Source organism: Centroberyx affinis, unplaced genomic scaffold, assembly GCF_046629955.1.
Source record: "Centroberyx affinis isolate AG114_WGS23_722 - 3 ecotype Tasmania unplaced genomic scaffold, CSIRO-AGI_Caff_v1 ptg001012l_1, whole genome shotgun sequence".
Taxonomy (NCBI): Eukaryota; Metazoa; Chordata; class Actinopteri; order Beryciformes; family Berycidae; genus Centroberyx; species Centroberyx affinis.
The window spans coordinates 287,664-315,626 of record NW_027279574.1 but is presented as its reverse complement, the minus strand read 5'-3'; the positions used below and the strand labels follow the sequence as shown (position 1 = coordinate 315,626).

General features: G+C 43.3%; 1 protein-coding gene across 1 annotated transcript; it reads left to right on the top strand.

Moving 5' to 3' along the window:
* Positions 1-31: 31 nt before the first annotated feature.
* On the top strand, positions 32-27,953 carry pdss2 (prenyl (decaprenyl) diphosphate synthase, subunit 2). Its single transcript, XM_071522662.1, has 8 exons — positions 32-518; positions 11,286-11,420; positions 16,070-16,268; positions 21,009-21,083; positions 22,124-22,297; positions 24,086-24,217; positions 24,856-24,891; positions 27,572-27,953. The coding sequence occupies exons 1-8, from the start codon at positions 271-273 to the stop codon at positions 27,725-27,727; spliced, it is 1,155 nt and encodes a 384-aa protein (XP_071378763.1). The 5' UTR covers positions 32-270; the 3' UTR covers positions 27,728-27,953.
* The last annotated feature ends 10 nt before the right edge of the window (positions 27,954-27,963 follow it).

Sequence of the window (27,963 nt, the reverse complement as noted above, 5' to 3'; positions counted from 1 at the left end):
TAACGTATTTTGTTTTGTAAAGATGGCGGCTTACAGTGTCAGGTCGTGTGTTATGGAACACAGCTAGTTATTCTCTCACTGAAGTAATGTTAGGTCTGTCAAGATAGCAAATTATAATATTTTTGATAAAGAATACGTGTGTGGCACCGTTTACGAATATGTCATAACGTTAGTGTCTGTATCTGGTGAGGTACGAGATGGTGACAAGTTCAGACTACTGCAGGAAACCGTCTTCAACTAAAAATACTGTAGAAATAAACTATAAAGAAGATGCATTCAGTTACGTGGTCGCGACTGTTTTGCACTGGTTTGATCAACCGAGGACAGAGGAAAATAAGTCTGTTCTCCGGCACAGCCCCGTCGAACTGGAGTAAAGTGGTCTCAGATGCAGAGAAAATCGTCGGCTATCCGACCTCCTTCATGAGTTTACGCTGCTTGCTGAGTGATGAACTCAGTAATGTTGCCATGCACGTCAGGAAGCTGGTTGGGACAAAACATCCGTTACTCAAGACTGCAAGGTAACTGTTGCAAATATATTGGTTGCTTCCCTAGTTTTGATACATGCCGTTCTTTCCTCCTCGAAGTGAAAGTCAAGCCAAACTTCATTCAAAAATCTGACAATTTAACACTATCTTGCTTATCCTCGACGTTTTATACCTCACTTAACAGAACTCAGGACCATTTCCAATTTTTTTAGGATCCACTCTTCAATTCGGCGTACATATAATCCACCAAGCAGCACCCTATTTCAATAAAATTGCAACTTTTCGAACACAGTCTTCCTCGGTCCTCCACCACCAAAATACACCATGGTGGGCGGTAGCGAGCAGTGTGAAACATTTAAAAGTTTAAATGTGAGTGCAAGTAGTGTTGCTTTGTTGATTATATCCATGCCGAATTGAAGAGCAGCTCCTGGCGATTAGAAAAGTATGTTTAGTCATATTTCAAGTACCTTTGCAGATCATCAAAGTCACGTTAATTGCCAGGCTTTTGAATTGAGTTTGGCTACGAGAGAACGGCACATATCAGGGTTATTACTTCCCATGCTTTTGCAATGTGCTCCCACTCTTCAAACACCCCTTCTAAACACACACACACACACACACACACACACACACACACACACTGGGCCCCCAGCAACACACCTTACCCCCCTTAATCCTCTTTGTCCCTGGTGGGACATAAGGCTTCGACGACCTGTCTTGTGCTGCATGCTGTGCCTCGCCTCATGTTAGGTCCAGCTCCTTTAACTCAGCTGTCACAGTTCGCCGCCAAGTTGTTTTGGGCCGGCCTTGCTTTCTTTTCCCTGATGGAGTCCATCTTAGTGCAGCCTTAGGGATTCGACCCTGGTCCATTCTGAAGACATGCCCTAGCCATCGAAATCGGCTGCGCCCCACACATTTAATGCATATTCCGCTTGTTTTCAAACTGGGCCACATTTTCCCTAGTTTTCCATCATGATGATTGATTGTGTAAAAAATGTCATCACTTTTTTCCATCAGTTACTTCACTTCAAGTGTTTGAGCATTGCTTTAGTGGATTCCCTGCTGTATTTACCTCCGCCATCTGAGTTGGACGGGGTTAGCCTATGTTTTCGTCCCTTTCCGTCAGACTGTCTGTTTGTGTGTTTGACTGTTAGCAGGACAACTCCTAAAGTTATGAACGGATTTGCATGAAACTTTAACACAGTAACACTCACACTTCAATGGGATCTGCCTGCATCCAATTTCTGTTTATCCATTCCCTGAAACTTGCATATGCTGTATTGCAGTAGTAAATATGTTATTTTAACTAGCATGAGCTACACCGCTCAAGTACTCTGATGCTGCATTCAATGCATACTGCTGTATACAACTTGTCTCACATCAACCTCCGACACCTCCGATATCGGCCACCTGGCATCACAAATTTAGGAAGTGTGTCAACACTAGGGCTGCAACTAATGATTATTTTCATTGTCGATTAATCTGTCGATTATTTTCTCGATTCATCGATTAGTTGTTTGGTCTATAAAATGTCAGAAAATGGTGAAAAATGTCGATCAGTGTTTCCCAAAGCCCAAGATGACGTCCTCAAATATCTTGCTTTGTCCACAACCCAAAGATATTCAGTTTACTGTCATAAAGGAGTAAAGAAACCAGATTTTCTATATAGATATTCACATTTAAGAAGCTGGAATCAGAGAATTTTGACTTATTTTTCTTACAAAATTACTCAATAGCTACAATAATTACAAAATAGTTGGCGATGAATTTAATAGTTGACAACTAATCGATTAATCGATTAATCGTTGCAGCTCTAGTCAACACAAGTGGTAATTAGATGGCACTCAGTAGAGCACATACGACATATCTTGGCATTGGCACATCTTGACAATTGCGTTCCACATGTCGGATTTTCACCAGAAGTTAATCATTTCTTCCATGCCACATTACCAACTTGTTTCACATCAGGAGATGTACACCTTTTCATGGCTGGACCTGAAATGGGACATGAGATATGTCTGTTCAAATTCTAGCCACTTGTAATTATTTTAGTGGATTATCTCAACACCACATGGCCAATCAGCTCTATATCTGTTCAGTAGCCATTAGGGCTGCCCTTCTACCACTGGACCAAGGTATGGAAATATTGACAGGTCGGATATGTCTAAACCGGAAATGTCCGGAAATGCTCTCCACTGCCCCTGTGTTGTTTGAGGGCCGTAAAGTTTGATGGTGTTATTTGAATCCGTCCTATGACTTTTTATGAGAAACAACGCCCACTACCACGCCCCCCTTTGGCCAATCGGTGTGAAAAGTTAATCAGTTCTTTCTTGCCCCATGACCAACATTTCCATAAAGTTTCATGTGAATCCGTTCATACCTTTAGGAGTTGTCCTGCTAACAGACAGACACACCGACTGAACTCGCTCAAGTACACATAATTCTGCTGTCTACATTGATAATAACAAGCTAATTTTATTTTTTTTTTAAATTATATATGAAACATTTTAAGGAATATTATTTGAAAATTTCACTTTTGTTTGACATCACACTGAACATTACCATTCAGTTCAATGGGATGAACATTAATTTGATTATTTAACATATATCGATATTGGAAAAACATTTTCTGAAACAGAACGGTCTCAGTGGTGGAGAATAGTGATTTGGAAGCAGAAATGGCTTTGTTAGATGAGGAAGAAGAGCTAGTTTGTCTCTCATTACTGAACAGAAGATGGTCTCTCTTCGACCTGCTCCATGTTGTCTTCACTGTCAGTGGAAATCAATCAGAAATATGTAGGAGGAAATACGAAGCGGACCAATCACAGCGGTTTTGCATCGTCCTACACACTTTGAACCATAACAGCACCCCTATATACACACACACACACACACACACACACACACACACACACACACAGACACACCATAGCATTTGACCCCACCTGAAGACCCAATCCATTTATAGTATCCCATTACTTTACACCACAGCCATGTAGGCAAACATCAATTGTTTGTAATCAATAAACAGTTTTTTTGCAGTCAATCAACAGCCATTGCCTATGATCCGTGTCTATAACAACAGGTAGAAAATGCACACTGTGGCATCAGAATACTATGAATATGATATTGCTATGATATCCCATATCAACATGACGCATTGTACACTCTGCTCAGTTTGGAGGTGGAATGTGTGTATACAGTATGGAGGATGTTGAGAGTAGGATTGCCAACAAGCTGTGAGACTCCTGCGATCTGCCTCAGTCCCATGAAATGAAATCCAACATCCTTTTGACTTTGAGATAAAAAATTGGGACTAAAATGTTATTATTGTTATATCTTAACACAGTTAAACCATCTAAATGAAGCCCAGAAAACTTGGGATGTTTTAGCAGACGAGGTGGTACCTGGTTCACATCCTCTATTTCCTCACAGACACACAGGAGACTCAGGCAGCAGTTGTGTGCATCTAACTAACAAGTTGATACTTTACATGCGCAGCCATGCTGCTTGACATCTTGGCATCTTGGCAACCTTTTCATTATTAAACAGCCCTCCTAGTCAACACCTGGAATTTCATGCAGTTGCGGTAGTAGTGTTGGCAAGTTAAAAAAAACCCAAACATATCTATAGTTTTTTTTTCATACCATCTGTCCTTGTTGCATAAATCAAAGAGCAATGCCTTCCAGGCTTTGATTTGTACGCTCTCAAACCAGACTGGTAAAACATTTCACTGTTTTGGAGCTTCAGTTAGTTGATTTGACAGACTTGTCAGCTGTGGATAGATGCAGTTACTTCAGTTTAGACTCCAGGGATTTAAAAGCCTTTGCCTTCCTTGCTTGGAAGGGGATACCCAATATACCAGGATGCCAAAAGAAGGGCAGGTCTAATCCCAATTGGATGCAACAGATACATAAAGATGGTAGCCTTCTGGTTCTTGATAATTGCTTTTTTTCATACCCTAATACTGCAGTGCCAACAACTAAACTTCAGCATCCTCTGTTACTAGTTTGGACAGAGAGGAAAAGGTGGAGCACCGGCTGAGCGTTTGCATTGCAGTGTGTGATGGGCCAGAGGATCGAATGAGATCAAATCCATATTTATGCACCCTGTCCACTCAGGCCGAGCTAGTTTATTTTTCTACAGCTTATTTTTAAACAAGGCCTATAGTGAATTTTATAATGGTTTTTCTATTGGTACTGAGGAAAATGTGTCAGAAGCAGCTGAACACAGCTGGTTGAACTACTGGGTGGACTTGTGTTGTGTCCTGATTGACTGGGCAGAGAGCGGCCTAAGCTTGTGTTTCCACCCCCTCGACTCTTGTCTCCTCGATAATAAACCAGTGCTTCACACTGGTTCAGCCTGTAAGGTTAAAATGACTTGGTCCGATAAGGTAGCCTATTTATTGGCCAGGGTCGGAAATATTCTTTTCAGAGGTTATTTTTACCCCCTTGATGTGATTTTAGGGGCTTGGAAGTTTTATTTAGGCAAAATCTGAAATCCTCGCAGCACAGAGTAAACTTTTTTTAGATCCACGCTCAAGGTGTTTCTTATTGGTAATATGCAGTCTGACAGTGTCCTGATATTTTAGATGAAATAAATACAACTAATGTTAGTTTCTATCACAAGTCATCCATATAGCCAATGTCACAAGCCAGTAGAGTTTGTCGCTATTGGTTCTTGTAGTTGCTGTAGAGGTTGTGGTGTCCGAAATTTAGTTTCCCTGTTGCTGGCCACATCTCTGTTTGTTTTCTATATGGAAAATTGTTTCACCTTGGTGTGTGTGTTTTTTTCCTCATCTCTGCTGGCACTCACAGATGAGGACGCTGAACAATAAATAGACTTTCCGCAACACAATGAACCACTGTGTTCCTCCTTGCAGGAATACTCTTCCAGATTTCCAAGACAGATTGCCTAAAGTGGCAGACAGTTCAAACTATTGCTGTTGCTTAAACCATGCAAATGCAATTCTAAACAGTTTTACAGCCCTAAACATTTTATCCATAAAGTCTGATGGTTTATTATCACATGCTGTTTTCCTTATCGTTACAATATTGGGTAATAAAGGAAAGACATTATTAGTGATGCATTCAGTGATTCTTGTTCCAGTTAAGTCACAAGATATTTTGTTAACCAAAATGTATTTTTCCCTATGTAGAAAACAAGAATACCGAATATGTATATTACATTGTAGGAATCAACAGATATTGACAGCAAACTAAAACCAAGATTCACTACAGTTGTGATGACCTTGGTCTGCTCCTAATGTTTGGCCTATTTCATGTGAATTATGTGTCACTCCATTCAAATTATGTAAAAGATCCAATTTTGATGAACCACAAGGGACTAGCCAAAGATTTTGCGCTTGACTGTATTTTTTTTTTATATAGATCTGTGTTTAGGAGGCATCATCAGCTTGAAAAATAACATTTAGCCTCATTCAGTGTTATCAGGGAAGATGGAGTGCTTTCAGTTAGAGTGGTAGTTGCACCTTCAGCTTCCTCTGGGCGAGGCTATGCCAAAGTGGGTATGTATAGAGGGCTTTCAGGTGATGTAACGCACTCTGGCGGCCATATTGGAGGTCCTCAGCTCGTGGCTGTGAACAGCTGATAATGTTTTTAAATTTACAACTTAGCCGTCTCACCAGAATTGAACAGACATGGTTCATTTCTGTGCTGATTTTGACCAGAAACTGATCATTTCTCCATTGATACATTGATTTTGCGCTTAGTGTCAGTTTGTTAGCTAACCATAGGATCTAGGAAGCTGCTACTGTCCTGTTGTAAACACATCTGAATGGCACACTAGCTAACATATTTAGTAGAAACTATTAAGTAGCAGCTAGTAGTCGCATGTTAGCATTCACATTGGTTGCTTTACTAAATTAGCCTGCTGGCTAGTTTGCTTGCTAATAAAGCTAAAAACCAACTGCCAGGCTAACTGAGCTGACTCTCCTCACAGTACAACTCCTAAAGTTTTGCAGTGGAGTCTAGGAACAACACAGCAAGGTCTGAAGACAAGACAGTTTCTTGTGTCACAGTAACCTAAATTTGGAAACACATCATATCAGAATACTTTTACCTATAGCATTACTGAACTGACCTACACCCACACCACAACAAACTTTTTCAGATATCTCTCTTTTTTTAGTCAGCTTGTTCTATATTTAGCCGTTATCTGCACTTAGCCAATTCTCCACTGGACCTCCATGCCAGGAGATTTGTGATGCAACTGCAGAGCCTGTGTTGTTCATTGATGAAGGCGGAGCTCGAACAAATCACACCTTCCAAATGTTATTCCGTCAGATAAGCGGAAGAGTTGCCTGATCTTCCTTACATGTTTTGACCAAAAGAAATCAACAACTTGGAGAGCCAAGGGAAGGGAAAGAGAAGAGAGAGTCCTCGAACTCAATCCCGCCATGCAGACGGGTGTGTTGGAAACAGTAGCCCAAGGGTGTAATAACCTATACACCTAAATCTGATATGACAATCCATTTGGGTGTTGTAGCAAGGGGTGGGGGCGGGGGTGAAGCAGACCTCTGACAGTCTGACTCCTCACTGTCAGCTTGGGTTGGCTGGTTCGTATTTCCCACTGTGTCTCCGCCTTAGACGCGCGGCGGATAAAAATATCCACAATAGCAGACAGGCAGACCCTCGTGGAGTTGAGTTTCGGTTTTTCCTTTCCTTTCATTCTCAAAAACTGCAGCTCAGCTAACTTTGCCCCAAAGTCTGGAGTTACAGCGAAGGGACTGCAGCCCAGGAGAAGGAGGAGAAAGTTTCTCTTGTTTTAAGGACAGTCCTTGACGGAGTTTGACTTTACACTAGAATTCTCTTCTACTGTTTTCTACTTTGTTTTTCCCCACCTTTGCGTGGGTCTCCACCGTCAATATCATGATCAATATGGTGACCACAAAGATGACTTTGAATGTCGCGCCGCTAGTCTGCAATGAGGACATGAATGAATGTTGGATGTTGAGATAAAACTGCAATTTGTAGGCTTAAGTGGCAGGAGTACAGTGGCGTTTTGAAGTCTTAAAAAGGGAGTTAATGAGACTGAATAAATCAGTGCTTTGATATGGGCTAGAATTAGTTCCTGATGAGACCAAAGCACTTGTACCATTAGTTATATCAAGGTAAAAAATCTGTTTTGTTGCCAGTTCACAGCCTAGACACACCTCACTAACAGGGTGTGTCTTTTCCGCTTCAGAATTAGCCCTTTAATTCAAAACCGACTCCACGGTGTCATCACGATGCCTGGAAAGCGTGTTGAGGAAGAGGCGCAGGCGCATTCCAGCGGCATCGGGAGAAAGCTCCCCGTATCAGACTTTTTGGAAATGTGAGAACCAAATCCTGGAAATGGGGGATAAACTGTTGGTCAATATTCTTAACATATCATGATCTTAATCTATATCGGCGTCAACACTGCACACGAGAGACGGCTGCACCCGCATAAATCCTTTCCGTTTTAGAAACAGGTAGAGGCGTATCGGGCGCATAATTCATTTTATTGCTTGTTTCATTTAGGAGAAAGGCAGACGGAGGATCGATTCGACACCACACACACACACACACACACGTGAAGTCACACATTTGCATGCGTTAAGGCAAGCCCCCCCCCCCGTACGGCGGGTAAAAGTTCCAGAATTCCCGTGCAGCCGGCGCAATTGCCAGTAGAAGGCGTGGTGACCTGCTCACAACCCTTTAAAATGACAGCAGTCCATTTCTCACCCTTTCTGTTTCTCTCTCCCTCTCCCTCTCTCTCTCTCTCTGTGTCTCTCTCTCTGTCTTTTTGTACATCATCCTCGCCCCACCCCTTTGCAGGAGGGCGGTCGTGATTGATTGATGTATGCCGGTGCGGGTAGTGACATAAATATTAATCATGTGCCCACCTCAGGCCACTGGCTTACCCGGACTCCCCGTGAGGAGAGCGGCTTCATAATTTCGCTCTCCAGCCATTTCTGTTCGGCAGGCCGCGAGCCGAGGCTTATTCTCTTATTTTCCAGCCGAGCAACAATTTAGAGTGACCATAAATAACTCCCACGAGCAAGCTTGCTATGATGAAAGGCATCCTACTTAATGTCAGCAGTATCGTAAATTGTCGGGAAGCAACTTGGGAGCATTTGACGTGATAGGGTTTGGTTTTTTTGGGGGGGGAAGGAACAAAGCTTCGGGGCATGTGGGTCTGTGTAGTTTTTTTTTTTTTTTCTTCCAGTGCCATGACACACTGAATCACTCACCTATTTCTTCTCTCATCTTTTCTCGCAGCCTCCATTCTGTCTGTCTGTCTGTCTGTCTGGCCTCCATTCCTTCCATCCCCCCCCCCCCCCCTCCTCCCTTCATGCTCTATCTCTCACATCCACTCTCTGTCTCCGGTTCCTCCACCCTCTCGCCCCCCCCCCCCCCCCCCACCTCCCCCTGTGGTGCAGGGGTGGGTCGGAGAGGGGTGGTGGGGGTGGGGTGGGGAGGGGGGGTGAGGCCGATGTCTGGGCATCGAGCGGAGGGGGCGTGGCCGCTTGTCTGCCTCGGAGCCCCTAACGAGAGCGTGATTCATGGCACAAGGGGCTCCCTAGGGACAGGATTAGAGGTGCTCCGTCTAACCGCTCCCTGGGGAGACTAAAAAGATATTTAATCTGCCCACCATGCATGCAGCTACGACTGGGCTGTGTGTGTGTGTGTGTGTGTGTGTGTGTGTGTGTGTGTGTGTGTGTGTGTGTGTGTGTGTGTGTGTGTGTGTGTGTGTGTGTGTGTGTGTGTGTGTGTGTGTGTCAGAAGGTTGTTGGTTAGGGGGCGGGGGTTACTCAAAAAAAAATAAAAAATACAGTACAGTTAGCAAAACTGATCGATTACAGCCCGGTTATTTTTTTTCCATCTTGCATCTTAAGTTCTCAGTTCAAGATCAATTCATTAACACTTTGTTTTTGTCAAGACTTTCATTCAAAAAAGTGTGTCTGGTGTAAAATGTATCGCTTGCACCTGAAATCTGTTTAGACAAGGTAAAGAGCAGCACTAGGTCTATTTATTTGGTTGAGGTTTGCGTGTATATAGTATAGGCTTGTAGTATAGCCAGTAGCCTATAAGTATGTATCAAAGTGCACTATGCTGTTAAAGCATTTGCTTGCTCTTCTCACAGCGTCCCTTAAAGGATAAGGCTGGTGTTTTTTAATGCATTGCTTACCGTCAACAAATCCTGTGAAAATAACAAAATCAGCAACGATTTTGTTTTGCCAGGAAATCTCGTCCATGTAGCCGATGCCCAATGAAGCCATGTCCCAGCAGCCATAGAACTCCATTGTATTAAAAAAATGATTAAAAACACATCAAAGAGCCATGCCGTTGCTTTGGGCAGCATGTTTCATCATCGCAATGCACTGGGCCGGCCGACTTTTTCCTCAAACAACTTAATAAGCCGGCTGTAAACATGTTTGCGATCTCAGGAAAGTAGTTCCGTAGCATCGAAAATAGTCCCCGGCGTAATGAAGAATTTGTTCCCATTTGAATTTGATTTGGTAATAACTACAACAGCCTGACTTTTCGTGGTAACAGTTAGTGATTTTTAAAATTGAAACTATGTCTTTGTGAGCTGTATTTCAAGGTTTTTAGCTTACAATTGGAGCCAATGACTTCCGGGTTGACGGCTAAAAACGGTACGTGGGAAGTCAGAAAGTAACGGGAGGAGAGCAAATGCATTGTTGATTTTGTTGACGGTAAAAAATGCATTAAAAAACACCGGCCTTATCCTTTAAGTCTTTATGTTCATTTCAGGTGTGTGGCAAATACAACAATCACTTTAGTATGGAGGGGACAAAAGTCATCACACTTAAAGGTCTTATGTAGCATTTTACCATCAATGATTTTTGAGACATTAATTACCGTAAATAAAAGAGACCACCACCGAGAAGACTAACAGCCTCCACCAGCCTCTACACTGCATTTTTACATTATGAGCCACTGGGTCGAATTTCACATGAAATCTGCTGGATTGCTTTATGGCACAAAACAGGAACAGTGTTACTTTGCCAGTAATACACAGCGTTATTCCAGTTCCACTATTCTAACTGCATAGTTTCAACTTTACGTAGAATGCATATTGGCTGTTATGAAGGGCTGTTATTGGCTTTTTGCTCTTCAAAACAATCAGAGCGGCACCAGGGAGGGGGAGCTGGGACAAGCAGCAACATCCTTTCACTTAGATCGGTGGATAGGGCTCTGCTGGTTATTCCTAGGTCTCGGCTAGTGACCAAAATTGACCGGACCTTTGCTGTTAGAGCCCCCAAACTGTGGAACAGTCTGCCTATCTAGATCATACAGGCAACATCTTTAGTGTCTTTTCAATCTCTTCTTAAAACATTCTTTTATCGGAAAGCTTTTATGAATGTTTGATATGTTGCTGTGTTTTATTATCCCACTTTTGACAGTCTATATTTTTGGGTAACTTCATTTTATTCCCCTGTTTCATGATCTCTGTTTGTTTTTCTTTTGTTTTTAAAAATGAAAATGAAATGTGGTCTTCATTTTGGGAAACAAAAAAATGCGACACACAGCACCTTTAAAATAATATGCTGTTTAGTAACACTGGGTCAAATACACTTTGTAAGTCGTGACACCATAATGAACTTGGCATTCAGTTCGGTACGCAGACAAAGTATTTTGCCCTTAGTATCAAGGATAATGAAAAACGAGCCTTTACCACAGAAGCATAAGGCCGCCGATCATTATAACTTTGTGCATACTGTTGAGTACATTTCAAGCAATAAGTGAATGACTAATGGTGTTCTAATCTACTAATGGTGTCTCGTTCCAGAGGCTTTGTCTACGACAGCAGGAACAACCTTCAGATGAGGGGACTGGTCGTTCTGCTCCTGTCGAAAGCAGCGGGACCGAGCCACGCCGCCTCAGATCTCCTCGCTCAGGACATGGTCAGCGGCATCTACCCCAGGTAAATCACCTGAAATTACTGCTGTGGGGGTGGGGGGGCCGGGCCCAGGGACTGCATTATTTTTCAGCGGGCTGAGTCACAGCATGGCAAACGAGGGACTAAATGTACTGCAGCTTCGCCCATTGTCGGTAATGGTGTAGCTATTATTCTGGCTTTATTAGGAACTGCTGTACTTCACTAAAAAGATGCTACCTCTCTGTATTTGGTCTATTAATGTCTTTCACACTTCTGAATGCTTCCACTTATTTACATAAAACTGTACCTACAATTGTGCAAATTACTATCTTTTTGACTAAGCAACTGTGGAAGGTCAAAATCAAAATCAGCAGTCTGGTTAGTGAAAGACGTGTCCCACCCGCACTGCTAATTCCTTAAAGCAAATTGAACTGGTTGCTCTGCTTTTGTGGCAGCTAGAGAGCTAATTATCAATCTTTTTTGATTTTTTAAATTCTTATTTATGCGCACTGTTTTGGAAAAACCTTTCAGCGAGCACAAATACGTTGTCAACATTAGTATTAAAACATTATACCCTTGAGGGTTTTTCTTGAATATGATTTACAGGTATAATGGTAATGTGACTAGTGCCTTGTAACATTAATCACTGTTATACTGTAGAATGCCATCTTGGGTATTATGGCTATATTATACAACAGGTAGTGTCAACCAAGCAATCTGATTGGTCAAAGATGCATTAAATCCATGCTGGTAATTCACATAATTCACAACTGTGTGTATGGGTTAGTATGGTAACTCTTATGGTAATCAGGGAGCTATTTTTTCATTCTAATTTATGTACAGTACTTGGGAGAAACCTTTTAAGAGTAGACATGTGTTGGTAACCATTGTATGAAAGCGATTGCGTATCGCTATATAGAACCATCAAGGTGCATGGCAAGCAGGTCAGGATCTGTCCAGGAAAGGCGATCCCACTTTCATCCCTGTCACATCGTTGCGGAAAAATAAATAGTGAAATAAAATCCTTGTGTCAGGTAATTCTATCTTGTCCTCTGTGGTTATCGCCCATATCAGTTCCTGTAAATAGAGCCCTTTGTCATCTTGTGAATATGACGGAATGCAGTTGCAATACATCCACGTTTACAAACCGGGGTCATTCTTACTTCATTCGCTTTTGATTTTTAATTTGATCTCACTTTTAATATTTTTTCTGTTTAATTTTCCTTTTAATGGCCCTCTCTGTGGCCGCCCTGCAGTCAGTTGTATTTAAATAGCCAATACAGTGACACAAAGTAAGGCTGTGCAATATAGACAGAAACATTGCAAAATTGCCCGAATGTAATTGGCTCTCACGCTGTGACCATTGTACTCATTTGCATAACACTAAACATTTTCACCTTTTTCTCGTCGCATCAAGGGCCTGGCCCACCTATCCTGTCATGCTGTGTGCACGCGGTTAGTCGATTCTCATAGACATTGAACGGAGGGGAACTGTTAATGATAATGATCAGCTTGCTTTACATTATATTCTAAGGAAAAATGGTTCCTATTTTGTGCCTTAAAGCAATCCAGCATATTAACCGCAAAAACCGACCCGGTGACACAATGTAAAATACAAAGTAGAGGCTGACAATCTTCCCAGCAATGGTCTCTTTGTTTACAGTAATTATACTAATGTCTCACAAATTAATGTGGAACTGATTTATTGATGTTAAAATACGACACTTAGCGCCTTTAAGCGCTGGCTGGCTTTCTCACACGCAGACACACAGACTAGCAGAGCGCTGCTAAGAACAGGGATGTCGCTGTGTGCCAAGTGGTTACCAGAAGTGACTGCTGTGTTTGGCGTGGCTGCGCACTGGCTGCCTGAATGGCTTCTTTCTTGCTGCTAGCTGGCACAAGGCACATGTGTCTAGCGGAGCTGTGTCTGTGCAGAAACATCCTAATATTAGACCTAATTGGAATAAGCCATGCGTCATGGAAGCACTTTTATTCCGGCTGCGCTCGCCTGAGTAAGGCTTCTGAGGCCGAGCTGTATTGACAGGCCGCGTCTCGCAACAGGGCAAGTTATTATACACTCACCTCGTGTCACAACTTGGCGCACGGATCACTATGATACTGGATCACTGGGACTGACATGCTTTCACTCACTCATGTGTGATGGATGGTCATCCCAAACACACACACACACACACACACACACAGCACAACTTGATCACCTCATTTGCACTATCTCGATCCTTCTCTCTCTCTCGCTTTCTCTCTCTAGCGCTCCCTCACCTCTCCTGGGCTCATTAGCACCTCTGCTGATGGGGAGATGGAGGGAGTTGGGAGGGGGGAGGAGGAGGAGGAGGGGAGTGGGGGGGGGGGGGGGTGGTGGTGATTGATACCTCCAGGGGATGGTCTCCTCCCTCCTGACAGGCAGCATTTGTAAAACATCTCCCACTCCGCTGCCTGACATCAGTGATTCACCAGAGCACGAACATGATCGATAGATAGATAGATAGATAGATAGATAGATAGATAGATAGATAGATAGACAGGCAGACAGACAGACAGACAGACAGACAGACATGCAATAGTTGTAACCACCGCACCTCTTAATTTCTAGTGACAAAGAAAGCCATGCAACCGAACAGTTCACGAGACCCGTCTGATGGACAGGCCACCTCTCTAAATCACACACAGGGACACACACACACACACACACACACACACACACACAGAGCTGCAAGGCTGTATTTGATGGCGAGGCAGACTGTGGAGGGAGGAAAATGGAACAGAACAGTCAGGACAAGGGGCGTGGCGAGGGGCGTTACACCTCGGCAAGATGGCATCGGTTGCTATGCAACTGGGCACCAAAGCTATTTATACACCGGCCCCCTTGTCCCCCTTTTTTCTCCCCAAGCTCCACTGCTGCTGATCAGGACTGCTAGATTGGAGGCACAGCTTTGGGATGTGCGTGCATAAAGGGTTCCACCAGTGTGGGTTTTTGGAGGCCAGCGACAAAAGTTTTTGGGCTGGAGCTGCTGATACTCAGTGTGCTGTGCTGATATTCAGTATGTTTAAATTTGACTATTTTTGTGGCCCAAAAATGACACAGATTCGGCGTTTGCCCCTAGAGTTTTATATCTGTGTGGGTGTAAAAGCCTCTGAAACGGCATTTAGACCATCATGGGACACTAAAATTCTCCACTGAAAGCCAGACTAATGGGTCAGCAGCTCTTTAAGGCAGGGTGAGGCAGGTTTCACTGCAGGTTTTACAGACTGTTGAGTGAAATCCCTCCACACCACGCTGGAATGATTTCTCTGGTCAGCCATCTGAAATAAAAAGAGTAATATTAAAAACATGTTCGCTAGCTGAGGTCAAGGAGAGACCTCCATCATATCGGAGGTGGACAACATTGTGATCTATAGGAGAAATGAATCGCACTTTGTCATGTAACTCTTGATGTTTCTCCTGAAATCAGTTTGAAATGTGACGTTCCTCTCGAAGCTCCTACGGGAACGCTGCACCGCCCCATTGCACCTTGGGAGCATGCGACTTGATTGCCAATCCAACTATAAGTCCGCTGAAATTTCTACTTATTTAAATCTCGGCCGTATTAACTCTCATTTGGGGCGACTGTGTTGTTGCTTTGCGTCACTGAGCAGAGAAACCTAGCAGACAATGGGTGTGATTGAGAAGCGAAATAGATGACATTATTGAATTTTAATCACATCTTTCGGGGGCGACGTCGAACACGCAATTACCTGGCTGCAAGACACATGTGAGTGTGCGTATCTGTGTGTGTGTGTGTGTGTGTATAGGAAGGGGTTGGAGCGCTAAGCAGACGACCGGCTCATCAGGTTCGCGCGGCGGCTGAAAGATGGTCGTAAGTGGCTATCAGCGCACCCAACCCTGTCTGGATGGATCCCTCCTGTCGCAGCGTGGCGAGCTCCTTCCATATGGAGAGGGGCCTAATTATCCGCCACCAATGACTGAATCAACATTTGATTATATCCTCCCTAAGGCTGCGCTGAAAGGCTCTATTCAAAGACCACTTTCATGTCTTTTCTCTCATAATCAAGAATGGCTGTTATTTGCTAATGATAAGTTTAATTTCTCTCTTTTTTGACACAACCCCTGACGCGCCGTGTTGCAAGAATGTCTGTGGTCTTTGCTGGTTTAGGTTCATGAGTCTGTTGCGAGCCTATAGATTTTGACCTGTGAAGATTCTTAAGCAAAATGCTAGTTGGAGACAAATTTGTTGATGTTCTTTCGATTGTACAGTAGTTTGTTTTTTTTGATCCAGCGAGGAAACATTTCAGATAGTGTCGGGATGAACTGTGATGATCCCAGCAAGTTTTGTTGGGAACAACGTTGTGCGTTTCATTCAAATAAAGAACAAGACTCCAGCATCTGACTATTGTAGTTTTTATGGACTAAACAGTTATTTTTTCCCCCTTTTCCGAAAACCACAAATGTTGTGCTGTGAGTGACTTCTTTGTGGTCAGATACTGTTCTGATGGCTGCGTGTGATGCAGGGAAAGTTTGCAAGCTTGCCAAACCTGCATATTTCGCCAGCATCAAAACAATATCAAAGACTTCTGTCAAAAAGCTCTCTAACTGTCAAGCTTCCTGAACACCTTTCTTTAAAAGTTGTTGACAACAAAAGCTCTGATTTATTTATTTTTTCCCTCCTCTTCCATAGCCAGCGGAACTTGGCAGAAATCACAGAGTTGATCCACACGGCATTCCTGGTGCATCGCGGGATAGTCAACCTGAAGGACTGGACCAATTCGGACGGTCCACTTAAAGACATGCAGTTTGGGAATAAGATGGCAGTCCTGAGTGGGGACTTTCTGCTCGCAAACGCTTGTACCGGACTGGCCCAGCTAAACAATACTGAGGTACCCTTGGCAATCAATAACAGTTGTATTCCTGAGAAATCTCTAAAATTCAATTCAACTTTATTTCAGACACAAAATAAAATAACATCAATCGTATGTGATGAGAAATCCAACTGACATCTTTTCTCTCACTCACGCCTCTCACATCTCATACCTGCGCTCACTGTATTATTCCCACTGGCCATGGAAGTTCTGGAATATCATTGAATTTGTGTGTGTTCCAGACAGGGAAAGTCTGTAGTGCGGCAACAACATAGTATGACACTGCACACAGCACTTTGTTGTTAAATGTTTGTCTTTAATTGTAATGTCCTTTCTGTTGTGGTTGTATTTGTCTGACAGTTGCCACAGACACAAAGAGAATTTCCGAAAGGATAATAAACGAAACTAACTAACTAACTAGTGGAAACCAGACTGTTTACCCCTTTAGAAAAACAATGTTAAAATAGAAATCTGCGATATTGTTGCTCTTTTTTTTTTGGTGACATCTTTGGTGTGAAGCGGTCATTGCTGTGGTGTTTCTGCACTGCACTCCCCAGAGATCACCAGATTTTTACTTCAACAAACTCTTAAGGAGTCAATTTTTTAGGTCATGGAAGCGCTCCTACTTAGTAACAGAAAGTCATGGAATCTCACATCAAGGCCACGGTGGTCCTGATACATTTGATGGCCTACAGTACGATAGAGAATGCGGTTAGAAGAAGCCAAGGAGATATATGCTGTGGGAATCCTTCCTATTGAATTGTGTGTGTGTGTGTGTGTGTGGTGATCTTGTAAGTGCACCACAGATCATATCTGGTGCGTAGCCTGGTAACCCCTCGCTGACAGATTCTGTCAGCGCGCCGCTCTGTCAGAATGCGGTTGCCTGAGTGGATCAAAATAACTGTGTTTCCCTTCCCTGTGCCATCAGCCGGACCAGCCCTTATCACCTTCCCTCCCGCTTCTTATTCAGCGCACACAGTCTGGGTTTGTGTCTGCTGTGCCCCCGCCCTCCCAAAATGATGACGCAAGTTGGGGCCACGGCGCTCCTTGTTCTGGAAATACAGTAGAGCTAATCTGGCTGTTTGCTTTAGAGATTATAGATAATTCCAAAGGGTGTGAGATTTTGTACACTATTAATTGGCTTTCATTAGGATTTGTCAATGCGATAGTATGATAGATAGCGGTCACTCTGTGGCCAAGCTGCAAAATATAGAAATTGCAGTAACGCAGCTGATACTGTGGTTTCCCTGGAAAGAAAGAGCACACTGAGAATGGCAGACTGCTGGTGGCTAATGATGATTCAGTCACATTAAGGGTGCGTTCACACCAAGCGTGTTTGGAGCGGTTTGATCCAGCTCTGGAGTTTCCTCCTTTTAGTTCAGTTTGTTTGGCCAGGTGGGAACGATACCATTTGAACTCTGGTGGCACCAAATAACGCCACTGAGACGCCTGAAAATGTGGGGTTCAGTCCTCCAACAAGAGAGCTGTGGTTTGGTTTGTTAGGAGTGAGAATGTAATCCCAACCAACTATAGGAAACAATTCCAAAATACAAGGTTTTATGGGTAGAAGGAGACGGATGTTGACATCTGATAGCCAGCATTGGAAAGCCTAGCATAACAAAATGAAGCGAAGGAAAACCGCAGCCTGGACTGATGCTCATATTCAGCTATTTCTTCATCTGTTCTTAACTGGCATGAACACCAGAGAAGAAGAGACAGACAAGTCCATCATGCTTAGCTTAAGTTACAGGGACTAGAATCAGATTTGTTTTGACCAAAATCTCTAAGATGGCAGGACGAGAGGTCACTAAAACTGTCCAATAAACAACCTGTGAGTCATGTGACTCTTGTTTACAAGCCCTGGTTCTCTTGTAATTTGTCAGTGTGATCTTAACAAAGACAACAATACAACAGAATAAACTTTTCCACTGCCGTTTGGTCCAAAGAAAACAAACTGTGGGTGAGATCGCACACTAAGACGCAGCAAAATCTTGGAAACAGATAAGAGGTTGGAATGCTTCTTAGCTTCTCATGTTTAAGATTGTGGAGTTGGATGCTCTTTGGATAAAAACATGGCTCCTGTAGTGAGTATCCAAGGTACTCCAATAATCTGTTAAAAAGCCTTTATTCTATTTGGCTAGTCATATTTGGAAGTGTAAAAACTGCGACCAATGCGTTTTGACACCATTGTAAGCAAAAATGCTTACAATTATCACCAGCCAGATATTTGGATTGCCTTGGATCTCTTTTTTCCACACATTAAAATCTGTTCATTTATTAGATATTTCCAGCTCTGTAACCCTGTGTGTTAAACTGAGCTGAGCAGAGTTTGACTTTGGTTATAAAAAGTGACCTAGTCTCCCAAACAGTGGATGCCTCACTTTTCTGCCAGCCTGTGTGTGTGTGTGTGTGTGTGTGTGTGTGTGTGTGTGTGTGTGTGTGGTCATTGTACCGCAACTCTTTCAGACGGTTGACAGACGAAGACAGAAGTAGTGCTTTGAACAGTCCTAACTTTCTCTCATAAACCAGAGTTGTTGTTTTTTTTATTTTTTTTTTGTTATAAAGGCAGTGAGAGTGATGGAGATTATGTGTCGTGGCCTTGAGAGGAATCCTATGCCGCTACTTGTATAAACGGTAAAGTAATCTCGCCGCGGAGCTCCGGTTTCTCTCCCTCGCAGACCTGTCGGCAAAACACGATCTGGCTGGATTTGGGAATGGAGTAAGGGGGAGGCAGGGGGAGAGCTTATCTGATACTTTCCAAAAAAAGACCCTCCCCCCGCCACCCACCCCCCACCCACCCCCACCCCCCGCCCTGACTTCCCAAGGCTAGCAGAGACACCACATCTGGTAATACTGTAGGCACATTGTCCTTCCAGGTCTGTGGGCGAAGCTCGGGTTTCCTCAATATTTTCCCCCCGTGGATTCGGTTACCCAAAGGGCACGGCGAGGCTGGCGGAGCGGCAGGCGTCACCAGACTTTTCAGATGAACCAAGGATGTCTGGGATGCGCTGAAGGAGCTCTAAATTTAACCTCATTCATCTGAACTGTACACAGCATGGCCCGGCCCGATCCGTGTGTGTGCGCAGAATGAAGAGAGAAGAGATCCACTTGATTTTTTCTTCACCCACTCATTAGACGCAGACTCTCAATAAGCATTTAAAAAGGTGCAGCATCTCAATCCGGCGGCTGATAAGGACCGGTGGTATTTCTGTCGCTAAAATGTAGTCATGCATGCCCCCTGTAAGAGGAAATGGGCAACTGCAGTCTTACTAAAATAAAAAGTCAGGCTGCCCAGCCGTCCACTAGGCTTTAATGTCAGTCAGTACAGAACGATTTCAGCAGATTTACAGATTTTTTTTCCCTCTTAAATGCTTTTTATTGTTTAACTCTTGTTGATGTAGTTAGTTAAATATTCTCAGATGTCTGTGTCATGTTGATCTTTGTACAGTATATTGATTAACTTGTACTGGACTGAGTCAATGGCCAGGTAATAGAAGTGGGGATTAGGGTTAGGGTTATCTTCCCTACAGATTTGAAGCCCGCTTTGCCTTCATGTCTCAGTATTGTGCCCCTTCCACATGAAACCACCCATGTATAAATATGTATGCACGGGTTGGTATACCGATCAGCCACACCCGAATGCATGGCATGAGATTCATCTTCCAATAGTCAACAAGTTGGAGGAAAAGGAGAGCGGTGGCAAAGAGGACCCAGAGGTCAGATCATCGCTCCGAAACCTCGTTAACCCCCTCGGCTCTCTGGACGCTGCCTTATTTTCTGCCATCTGCCTTTTAGAGCTCCGTTTTCAGCCCCTCGGACCGGGCCGACACCCGATCCGGCTCCGTATAGCGGAGTCTCGACCGGACTTTGCTATAAATACAAAGTGTAATTAACGAAGGCGAAGGTTTATGAAATCGGGGGCTCCCCTATGGCCTGATAATGAGCTGGCGGACGGGAGTAACCAGAGCCCGGTCCGTCCCGCAGCCGCTCACCTGGCTTCAACCCTCAGGCCTAAAAGACATCTCACCACGTCCGTCTTTATTCAACCATCCAGCCATTCAGATGACAGCACCGTACGATTCTGCTCCAACCAGGGGGGAAATCCAGGTTTTTTAATTACAAACGCCACGGATGAGCTAACTGGCGTTCTAGTTAGTTCTCATCTACCTCATTTCCATTTCCATTTCAGGTGTTTAATCGATGCTCCGAGCCCGAGCGATGTATAATACACGAGCAGGTAGCAGTTCAGTGGCCAAGCCCAAGGACACTTCAGCAGGACACGTGGCCGCTGACGGACACGTTGATTGTTGTGCAGACCGAACCTGTAATCTTTCGGTCAAAGGATAATCTATAATCACTCAGCCACCCTGCCGCCTGCCTCCTTCCCACCGCAATACCGGAATAAAGGAGGATTGCTTTAAATTTAAAGTTCTCCAGCGTATTCCAGCACTTTTGGCCCATGAATAGAATGTTATGTAGCTGCGTCTTCTAGCTCAGCTCCACAGATGATGGTGTATGGTGTGTAAACACGATATTCTGAGATCCAAAACTCAAGTACAACATGCTTCAGTCTCCTTTTCTTGCATTACTGTAAGAAGGTATCGGAGATTTGTTTTGATTTGCACTTGAATAAATGAGTTCACAGTAACAATTCCTTATTATAAATGTGTTTTTCCATATACTGGCCCCTTTGTGTTTGATTGAAATAGTTGCTTGTTCTAAACTTGTTTTTCTGTGTTCTTCTTCTCTGTGTGACAGGTTGTTGAGCTGATCTCAAGTGCCATCGGTGATGTGGTTCAGGGTATCTACCATGAGCACTCCTCTAATGCCGAGGTAAAGCACCTGTTCCTCTCCTTCAGAGCGGCCGCAGAATGCGCTACGTGACCCGACAGCCGATCACGATGGAATCAATTCACAATAAAAGCCATCCTCTGCGATGAAGGCTTATGAAACGAATCGGCGTGACGGGTTACATCACTCACAACCAAAATAACAGGAAATGTTCCTTTAAAATCTGCCAGAGCCATCGTATAACGCAGTGACATAATATGTTTGACTAGGCACTAAAAAGAGAGCAGACATGTTTACAGTGAGAAGAAAACCAAAACTGGCATCTCAATACATAATGAATCGGAAAGAAACCCTTTCTGTGTCCAAATTTACCACAGCGCTGTCAGGTAGCTGTCAGCAGGCATTTCCTTAATGATTTCACAGCGCTGTGAAGATCTACAGCAGCTTACACCTAGTCGTTTTTTTGTTTTTTTTTCGAAGAGAAGTTTTCAGAGTAGAGCCACCCCTCTACCTCAGACAAAGTTTCATTTTTGGCCTTATCGCCGTTTTTTCTGGAAAATGCCTGAGGTTTAATTAAACTTCTCACAAAGGCCATTTTTTCCCGTTATCAGGACCTTTTAAAGGATAGCTTACCGAATTTCAACCCCAGCTAGATTTGTCCAGAGATGGTCCAGCCGATCTTGTTACACATGAACTGTTTATAACATATCATGTTGGACTTATTTGTGGCAGACCACCACCCTGTCAGATAGGACCCACCACAATCGGTTTCCCAACCTGATAAAACAACATATCAGAAGTGTTCATAGACTTGCAGGAGTGTTTTTCCTGCCATGACTCTGTGTTCTTTGCCCATCCCAGCTTACCTTCACTCCAAATAACCTAAGAACCTGTGGGAAATACCGTCAAATGCGCTGTTACTCTCTATTGCACAACCAATTACGTACTGAAATATAAAATCATAGAGCAAAGAGGGTTTGTTTTGATGGAGGGGTTTGGATGCTCTGTGGGAACTTTGAGGATGTACAATGTGAGCAGTCAGAGCTCAGGCTTGTGGTTTCTTGCCTCTATTTGCTCCGCAGGACAACAGTCTCGCTGATGGCCCCAACATGGCTACATGGGAGGAGCAGACGTTCCTGTCCCACGGGGCACTGCTGGCCAAGAGCTGTCAAGCTGCGATGAAGCTCGCCAAACACGACAAGGAGTCCCAAAGACTGGCCTACAAATACGGCAAGCACCTATCACTAGGCCACAAGGCAAGTCCTACCAGCAGCGTCCGACATTAAATCCCGCCAAGCGCCACATGCCGGTAAAATTGGTCTTCGGAGGTTAAATCAGTAAGGGTCACCTGCTGACTTTCCGACTCGAACTGTGTCCCTGCTGGCCACAGTACACTCCCTCTGACCGTGAGCCAAAGAAATGGCTATGATGAGCAAAACAATGGCTCTGTATCAAACAGGCTTCTGATTGGTCGCCTGCTTACAATTTACAATTTCCCGTTTGGCAGACGCTTTTATCCAAAGCGACGTACATATGAGATTTTTATACAACACAAGCAAGGATCACTGCTTACACTGCTCTACACAAAGCTTTAGCATCTAAATTTCTGTTTCTCCACTGCATGGGTGGTTAATCAGCTTAAGTTTCAACTAAAATAATGTTATTCCCATGTGGCGACACATAGGTGTGAGGCCAACAAAAAGGAAAAAAAAAAAAAAAAGACCAAAAATTTTGAATGAATGAGTGAATACAATTTTACATTTTACATTAAAACTCTTAATCTGCTCTTGTCTTTTGACTGAATGTTTCACACAGTACCTGATTCACTACATGAAACAGCATTGAAAAAGGGTAGGGTGATGTACTTCTATGAAAAATATATATGAAGTATTTTGGCTGGTAAAAATGATTATGGCAGGTATATTTTTTTGTTTACCATCCAAAAGGTTATGGTCTGAAAAAGTCTTGTTTTTCTCCCATCACCTCTCATTGCTTTACATCTCAGGCGGTAATGACTTCATGCTTATTTTGTAAAAATGGTAGAGACAGATGTAGAAGAATGTGGATCCAGCAGGACGGTGTGAGCCGTTCATTTGCGTCAACCTAAAATGTCATTAAGTGTGTAATGATAATGTGGCACATATCTGCGGCCCAAATCTGCTTTATTTCCCCCCAAGATTAAGAGGTTTTCAGCTAAATCTAGTTTATTAATACTAGTTTAAAAGTCATTCATAATGATCCCACTCGCAATACTTTTATTAGTATGTCCTCTCCTGCTGCGGCGCCCCATAGCTGCCTGTCTGCTGTTTGCATGGCTACAGGGTATCTCAGCATGGGAGGAAATAGAAATGAGGTCTTTCAAGGAGAACCATCCTCATCAGGCTAAGTGTGTCACATCAACTGTGTCTTTTCAACAAACTAGTACCACTATTCATCCTCCTACTCATTAACAGGGTCATCCAGAGTGTAGATAGGCGCGATACAGGCTCTCCTGTTGAATTTCACCGCTGCATCTTTACTTGTTAATAGGCTTAAAGGTCCTATATTATTCAGTTTTCATGATTTTGTTTTCAAATATATTATGTCTCAGGATGAGAATAATGTTCTTCATGATTTTGTCAAATAAATGTAGTTTAGCTAAAAGTTGTATTGAATTAATTCAATTGAATGAATGTGATTAGACTAAGACTAAGTCCTCACAATTCTGGACCCTGATTGGCCGACAGCAACAGCTCCTCGAGGCTTTCCAGTTCAAATCCTGCAAACTGGCCAGATTGGATGGATTTCAATAATTAGTGAGGGGAGCCAATCAGGACCATGTCCAGTTGTGATGCGTTTCCTGGAGTTAGTCTTAAAGAACCTTAACCACTCAAATAAAATCAAATTTCAACAATGTCTTCATGAAACATCTTTGATCATATGTGTATACAAATAGTTGAAAATTTGAAATCTTATAATATGGCACCTTTAATGTTCACTGGCATGTGCAATTCAAGTAAAGCTCGACTGACTGAATGATGACGACTCTGCTTTCCCCTCCGTAGCTGAACTCGGACCTGCAGCCATTTGTGAAGACCGGCGTGGGAGAGCCGGCGTCGTTCAGTTTAAACGCCGCCCCCGTGGTTTTCCACCGACACGCCGTGGGGCAGGACAAGTGGTGTCAGCAGCTTCAGCAGGTAAAGGTGAACCACGGACCACAGAATTAGTTTTGGAACAGAATTAGCCAATCACTGCAAACCCTGTTCATAAACTGAATTTAGGTATTTCCCTGTCCTATCACAGTCTTCACGTAGGTATAGAACTGGTGTAGAGAAGCAGTCTTGGTGTAGATCAGTCTCTACACCTGGAAGCTTGGGTTACTCTGGGTTTCCACGGGCCAATAAGGCCTTGAAAGTTTTTGAAAAAGAATGTTTAGCCTTGAAAGTACCTGAATTGTTTTTGAATATAGCACCCAAATTCATTAATATGCCTCAGCTCTCTGGATCTCTCTCCATCCTCGCATCAACACTTCACATCCTGAGGAAAGCCCTGTGAGGGAGATTTGCTTTGATATAGCAGCAGGTTTAAAACGAGTGATTTCACCAGGATTTCTTGACTTGATTAGATCATGAGTAAAACATGAGGCCTCTATGATGTCTAATTCTGAGCAATGTCATGTCTGACCCCAAAACATACCAATTTGAGTCCTTCAGTTTCACCAAAAAGGATCTTGAAAGTCATGGAAAAGTCCTTGAATTTGATGTCCGAGTGAGTGCGAGTGTGTGAACTGAATATGTTTGTTAATTGTTTGCTTCTTTTCTCTCTTCTCGACAAGGCAAAAACATTTAGAAACCAACTGGATTACTCAAAGGTGAGCCAAGTGCTTTATTTATTTCTTCTTTGGTGTATGCATGTAATAACCTCTTTTGCTTTTGTTCAATGTTTTCAGGCCTATTTCCCCCAAAATTCTGACACAAATTTCTGTGATACAGGGTGTCTTTTCACTGTAACCAATATCAAAGTTGAGAAATGAGCTTTCCAAAGTCAATGTGTGAGGGAAGAAGGGGACAGATAGGGGTGCAGGAAGAGACTGAGGCAACAGGGGAGGGGTCTGATGGTGTTCGGGGAGGGGGGGGGGGGGGTTATCTAGTCCTGTCTGAAACCAGAGCGGGACGGATTAGTTACCAAGGCCTATTTGTGGAGGAGACACTGAGGCTCTGAGACAGCGGCATTGTGAGAGAATCTCCTTCAGCAGACCCGCCGACAAAAAGAGGGGACATGGGGAGAAGTTGGAGGAGCAGCAGAGACGAGGAGAGATGAGGGGACACGAGGAGGAAAGGCGAGAGCGGCAGAGATGAAGGAACATTGATGGGATGAAATTTCGGGGGGAAAAAAACAAAAAAACAGGACTTGGGCGCTCAAGCGTTCCTTAAATTCAACACCGAATGATTGCATATGCACAAAAGTAGGGGAAAAAACAAACGGGAGAAGTTATGTGTACGTCGCCGGCACTTCATGTTATACATCAGTCGTCTCGGAATCGTCCACACATGAATTAGCTTCTGCTTCCATTCCATTAATTCTGACAAATAACCATAAATGTTAAGGGAAACTCCCCATTTTTTCCCTGTTTTGCATTTAGTTCTCAGTCAAGACGTTCATTCACAATAAGAAAATGGCAAAACAAATGACAGTAAGCTGTAGAAGACTGCTTCACCAGCTGTAAAATTGAACATGGTGGGTGAGGTTGATTCAGAGTCCAGATACAGTAGGATAGGCTTTTACTTGGAGGTATAATTATTTTGGCATTTCTAATAAAAGGAAACATGCAAGAACTGAAGTTGTTTGTAGGCTAATCTAAACCAGCCCACAGATACAAACCAGTCATTGGGCATCAGATATAATGTAATGACAAATGACAGCACAATTTCAGTAGAGTAGTTAGTTGACTGTGGAAAAATAGCTTCTTTTTTCTCTTTGTTAAGGGACCAAGGAATAAGAAATATAGCCAAAACTAAAAAGGAAAAGAATGGAGTTCTGAAATGCGTTTTTTGAGGTTTTTTTAAAGCACAAGGCCAGAAATTCAATCACTTGATCCCTCATTCAGCTGTATGTTTTACTAAACAATTTGTATTTTAGATTTGAAATGAACAGAAAGTGTAAGGAAAATATATCAAATGAAGACAGACATTAGCCTGGCTGTAAAATTGTAATAACTTGTAATGCTTATGAAATTTTGATGAAATATGTTACAGTAGCAATACTTGAGCCTACAGTAGACGTAGTTTAGATAAGCTTCACCTAAACGTTGACTTCAACTTAAAGAGGAGGTAAACAAGGTAAAGGTTTTTTTAGCATCGTATTTTTGGCATAGGGTGGAAGAAATGGGGGTGTCGAAGTCATGGGGGAGCGTAACATGGAGAGGGGGGATTATGGGGGACCATCAAGGGACGAGGGAACGTGATGAAATGCAGAGGAAAATGAGGTTAGCAGACAAGACGGTGTGAAATGAGGTTGAAAAAAGGTCCTTTTCTAAATTGAGCGAGCAGCCGGGGCGGTGCAGCGTTCTTCACCTGCAGGGTTTTTTCTCTTTTTTTTTTTTTTTGAGGGGAGGCCTACGGGGCTTTCCAGCTCCAGAATTCATGAGGTAAAACGCCCTCAGCGAAAAGATGTCCTGACACAACAGCAGCAGAGCAGAGGGAGACACCCACATCCGCTCAGACTGCGTGCTCATGCCGCTCCGTCTTAATGCCTTTCCATTTCTCCTCATGTGAAATGTGTTGTGTCGCGCGCCAGGCCACGCATGCATACGCACATACACCCACTTTGCATTTTCATTTACCCTTCGTTTAATCAGGCTGTCACATTGACATGGAGATCTCTTTTTCCTAAGAGATCGGAGAACAAAAGACATTCATAAAAATAGTCCCAGAAAACATCACAAAATATCGCAAACATTGTAGAAAATGTGAGATCATCAATTGAGTGGGCAAGAAATTCAAATTTCAAAGTGCAATCTGTTAATTTTATAACCTGTATCGTATCAGAAACCGGCCTTGCCAAGTTCAGAATTTAAAACTTACCACTCCTGTGATCTGGTGCCATAATTACTGGATTTAAAAGACAGTAGAGATGTGAGGTACAGGGGAAGCTTCAGAAGTAGAACCTCTCAGATAAATGTAATGGAGCGCATTTCTCTTCTCATTGTCAGACAACACCAGCCAATTTCTTGATATAAATCACAGTGATGAGTCTGAATTTATCTCCTGTAATAAAACATAACACACTGTAGTAAACTATGCAGTGGCCTCGGAGTAGAAGGGGCAGCATTCAAATAGAAAATGTCTCCATAATCCAATACAGACATGACTGTGGATTGTACAATGGGATTTGCTTTGTTTCTGTACGTGATCCATTTTTTGCCCTTAGTTTATGAGTTTAGGAGGTAACTTTTTTTTTTGCCTCTCAACAGTGTGTTCCTCGTCGAGAGCTGGATAGTAACACGAATCACGACGTGACAAACTAATGTCAGTGTTTTCATCCCTCAACAGCTTTGGGCAGCAGTCAAGTCGGAGAAAGGCGTGAGCTCAGCGGTGGACTTATGCTGTTACCATGGCAACAAGGCTCTGGAGGCCATCCAGGCTTTCCCCTCCTCCGAGGCTCGATCCGCCTTGGAGAACATCGCCTCCGCCGTCACCAAATTTTGACCTGGACTCTCACACACACACAAACACTCCCGTTTTCTCAGTGTGCGGGCTGAAGTGTCTTTGTCTCCGGCGGCCGCGGGACAAGAGCCACAAAACGCTCGCCGCTCGCAAGACAAATGAACTTCTTTCGAGCCAAGCGCCGGCTTGTGTCTGTAAAGACTGTTTTGGATGACAGTGTGCATCAGAAATGTAATGGTAGTATCCATAAGGTGATCATCATTAAAAAAGAAACAAAA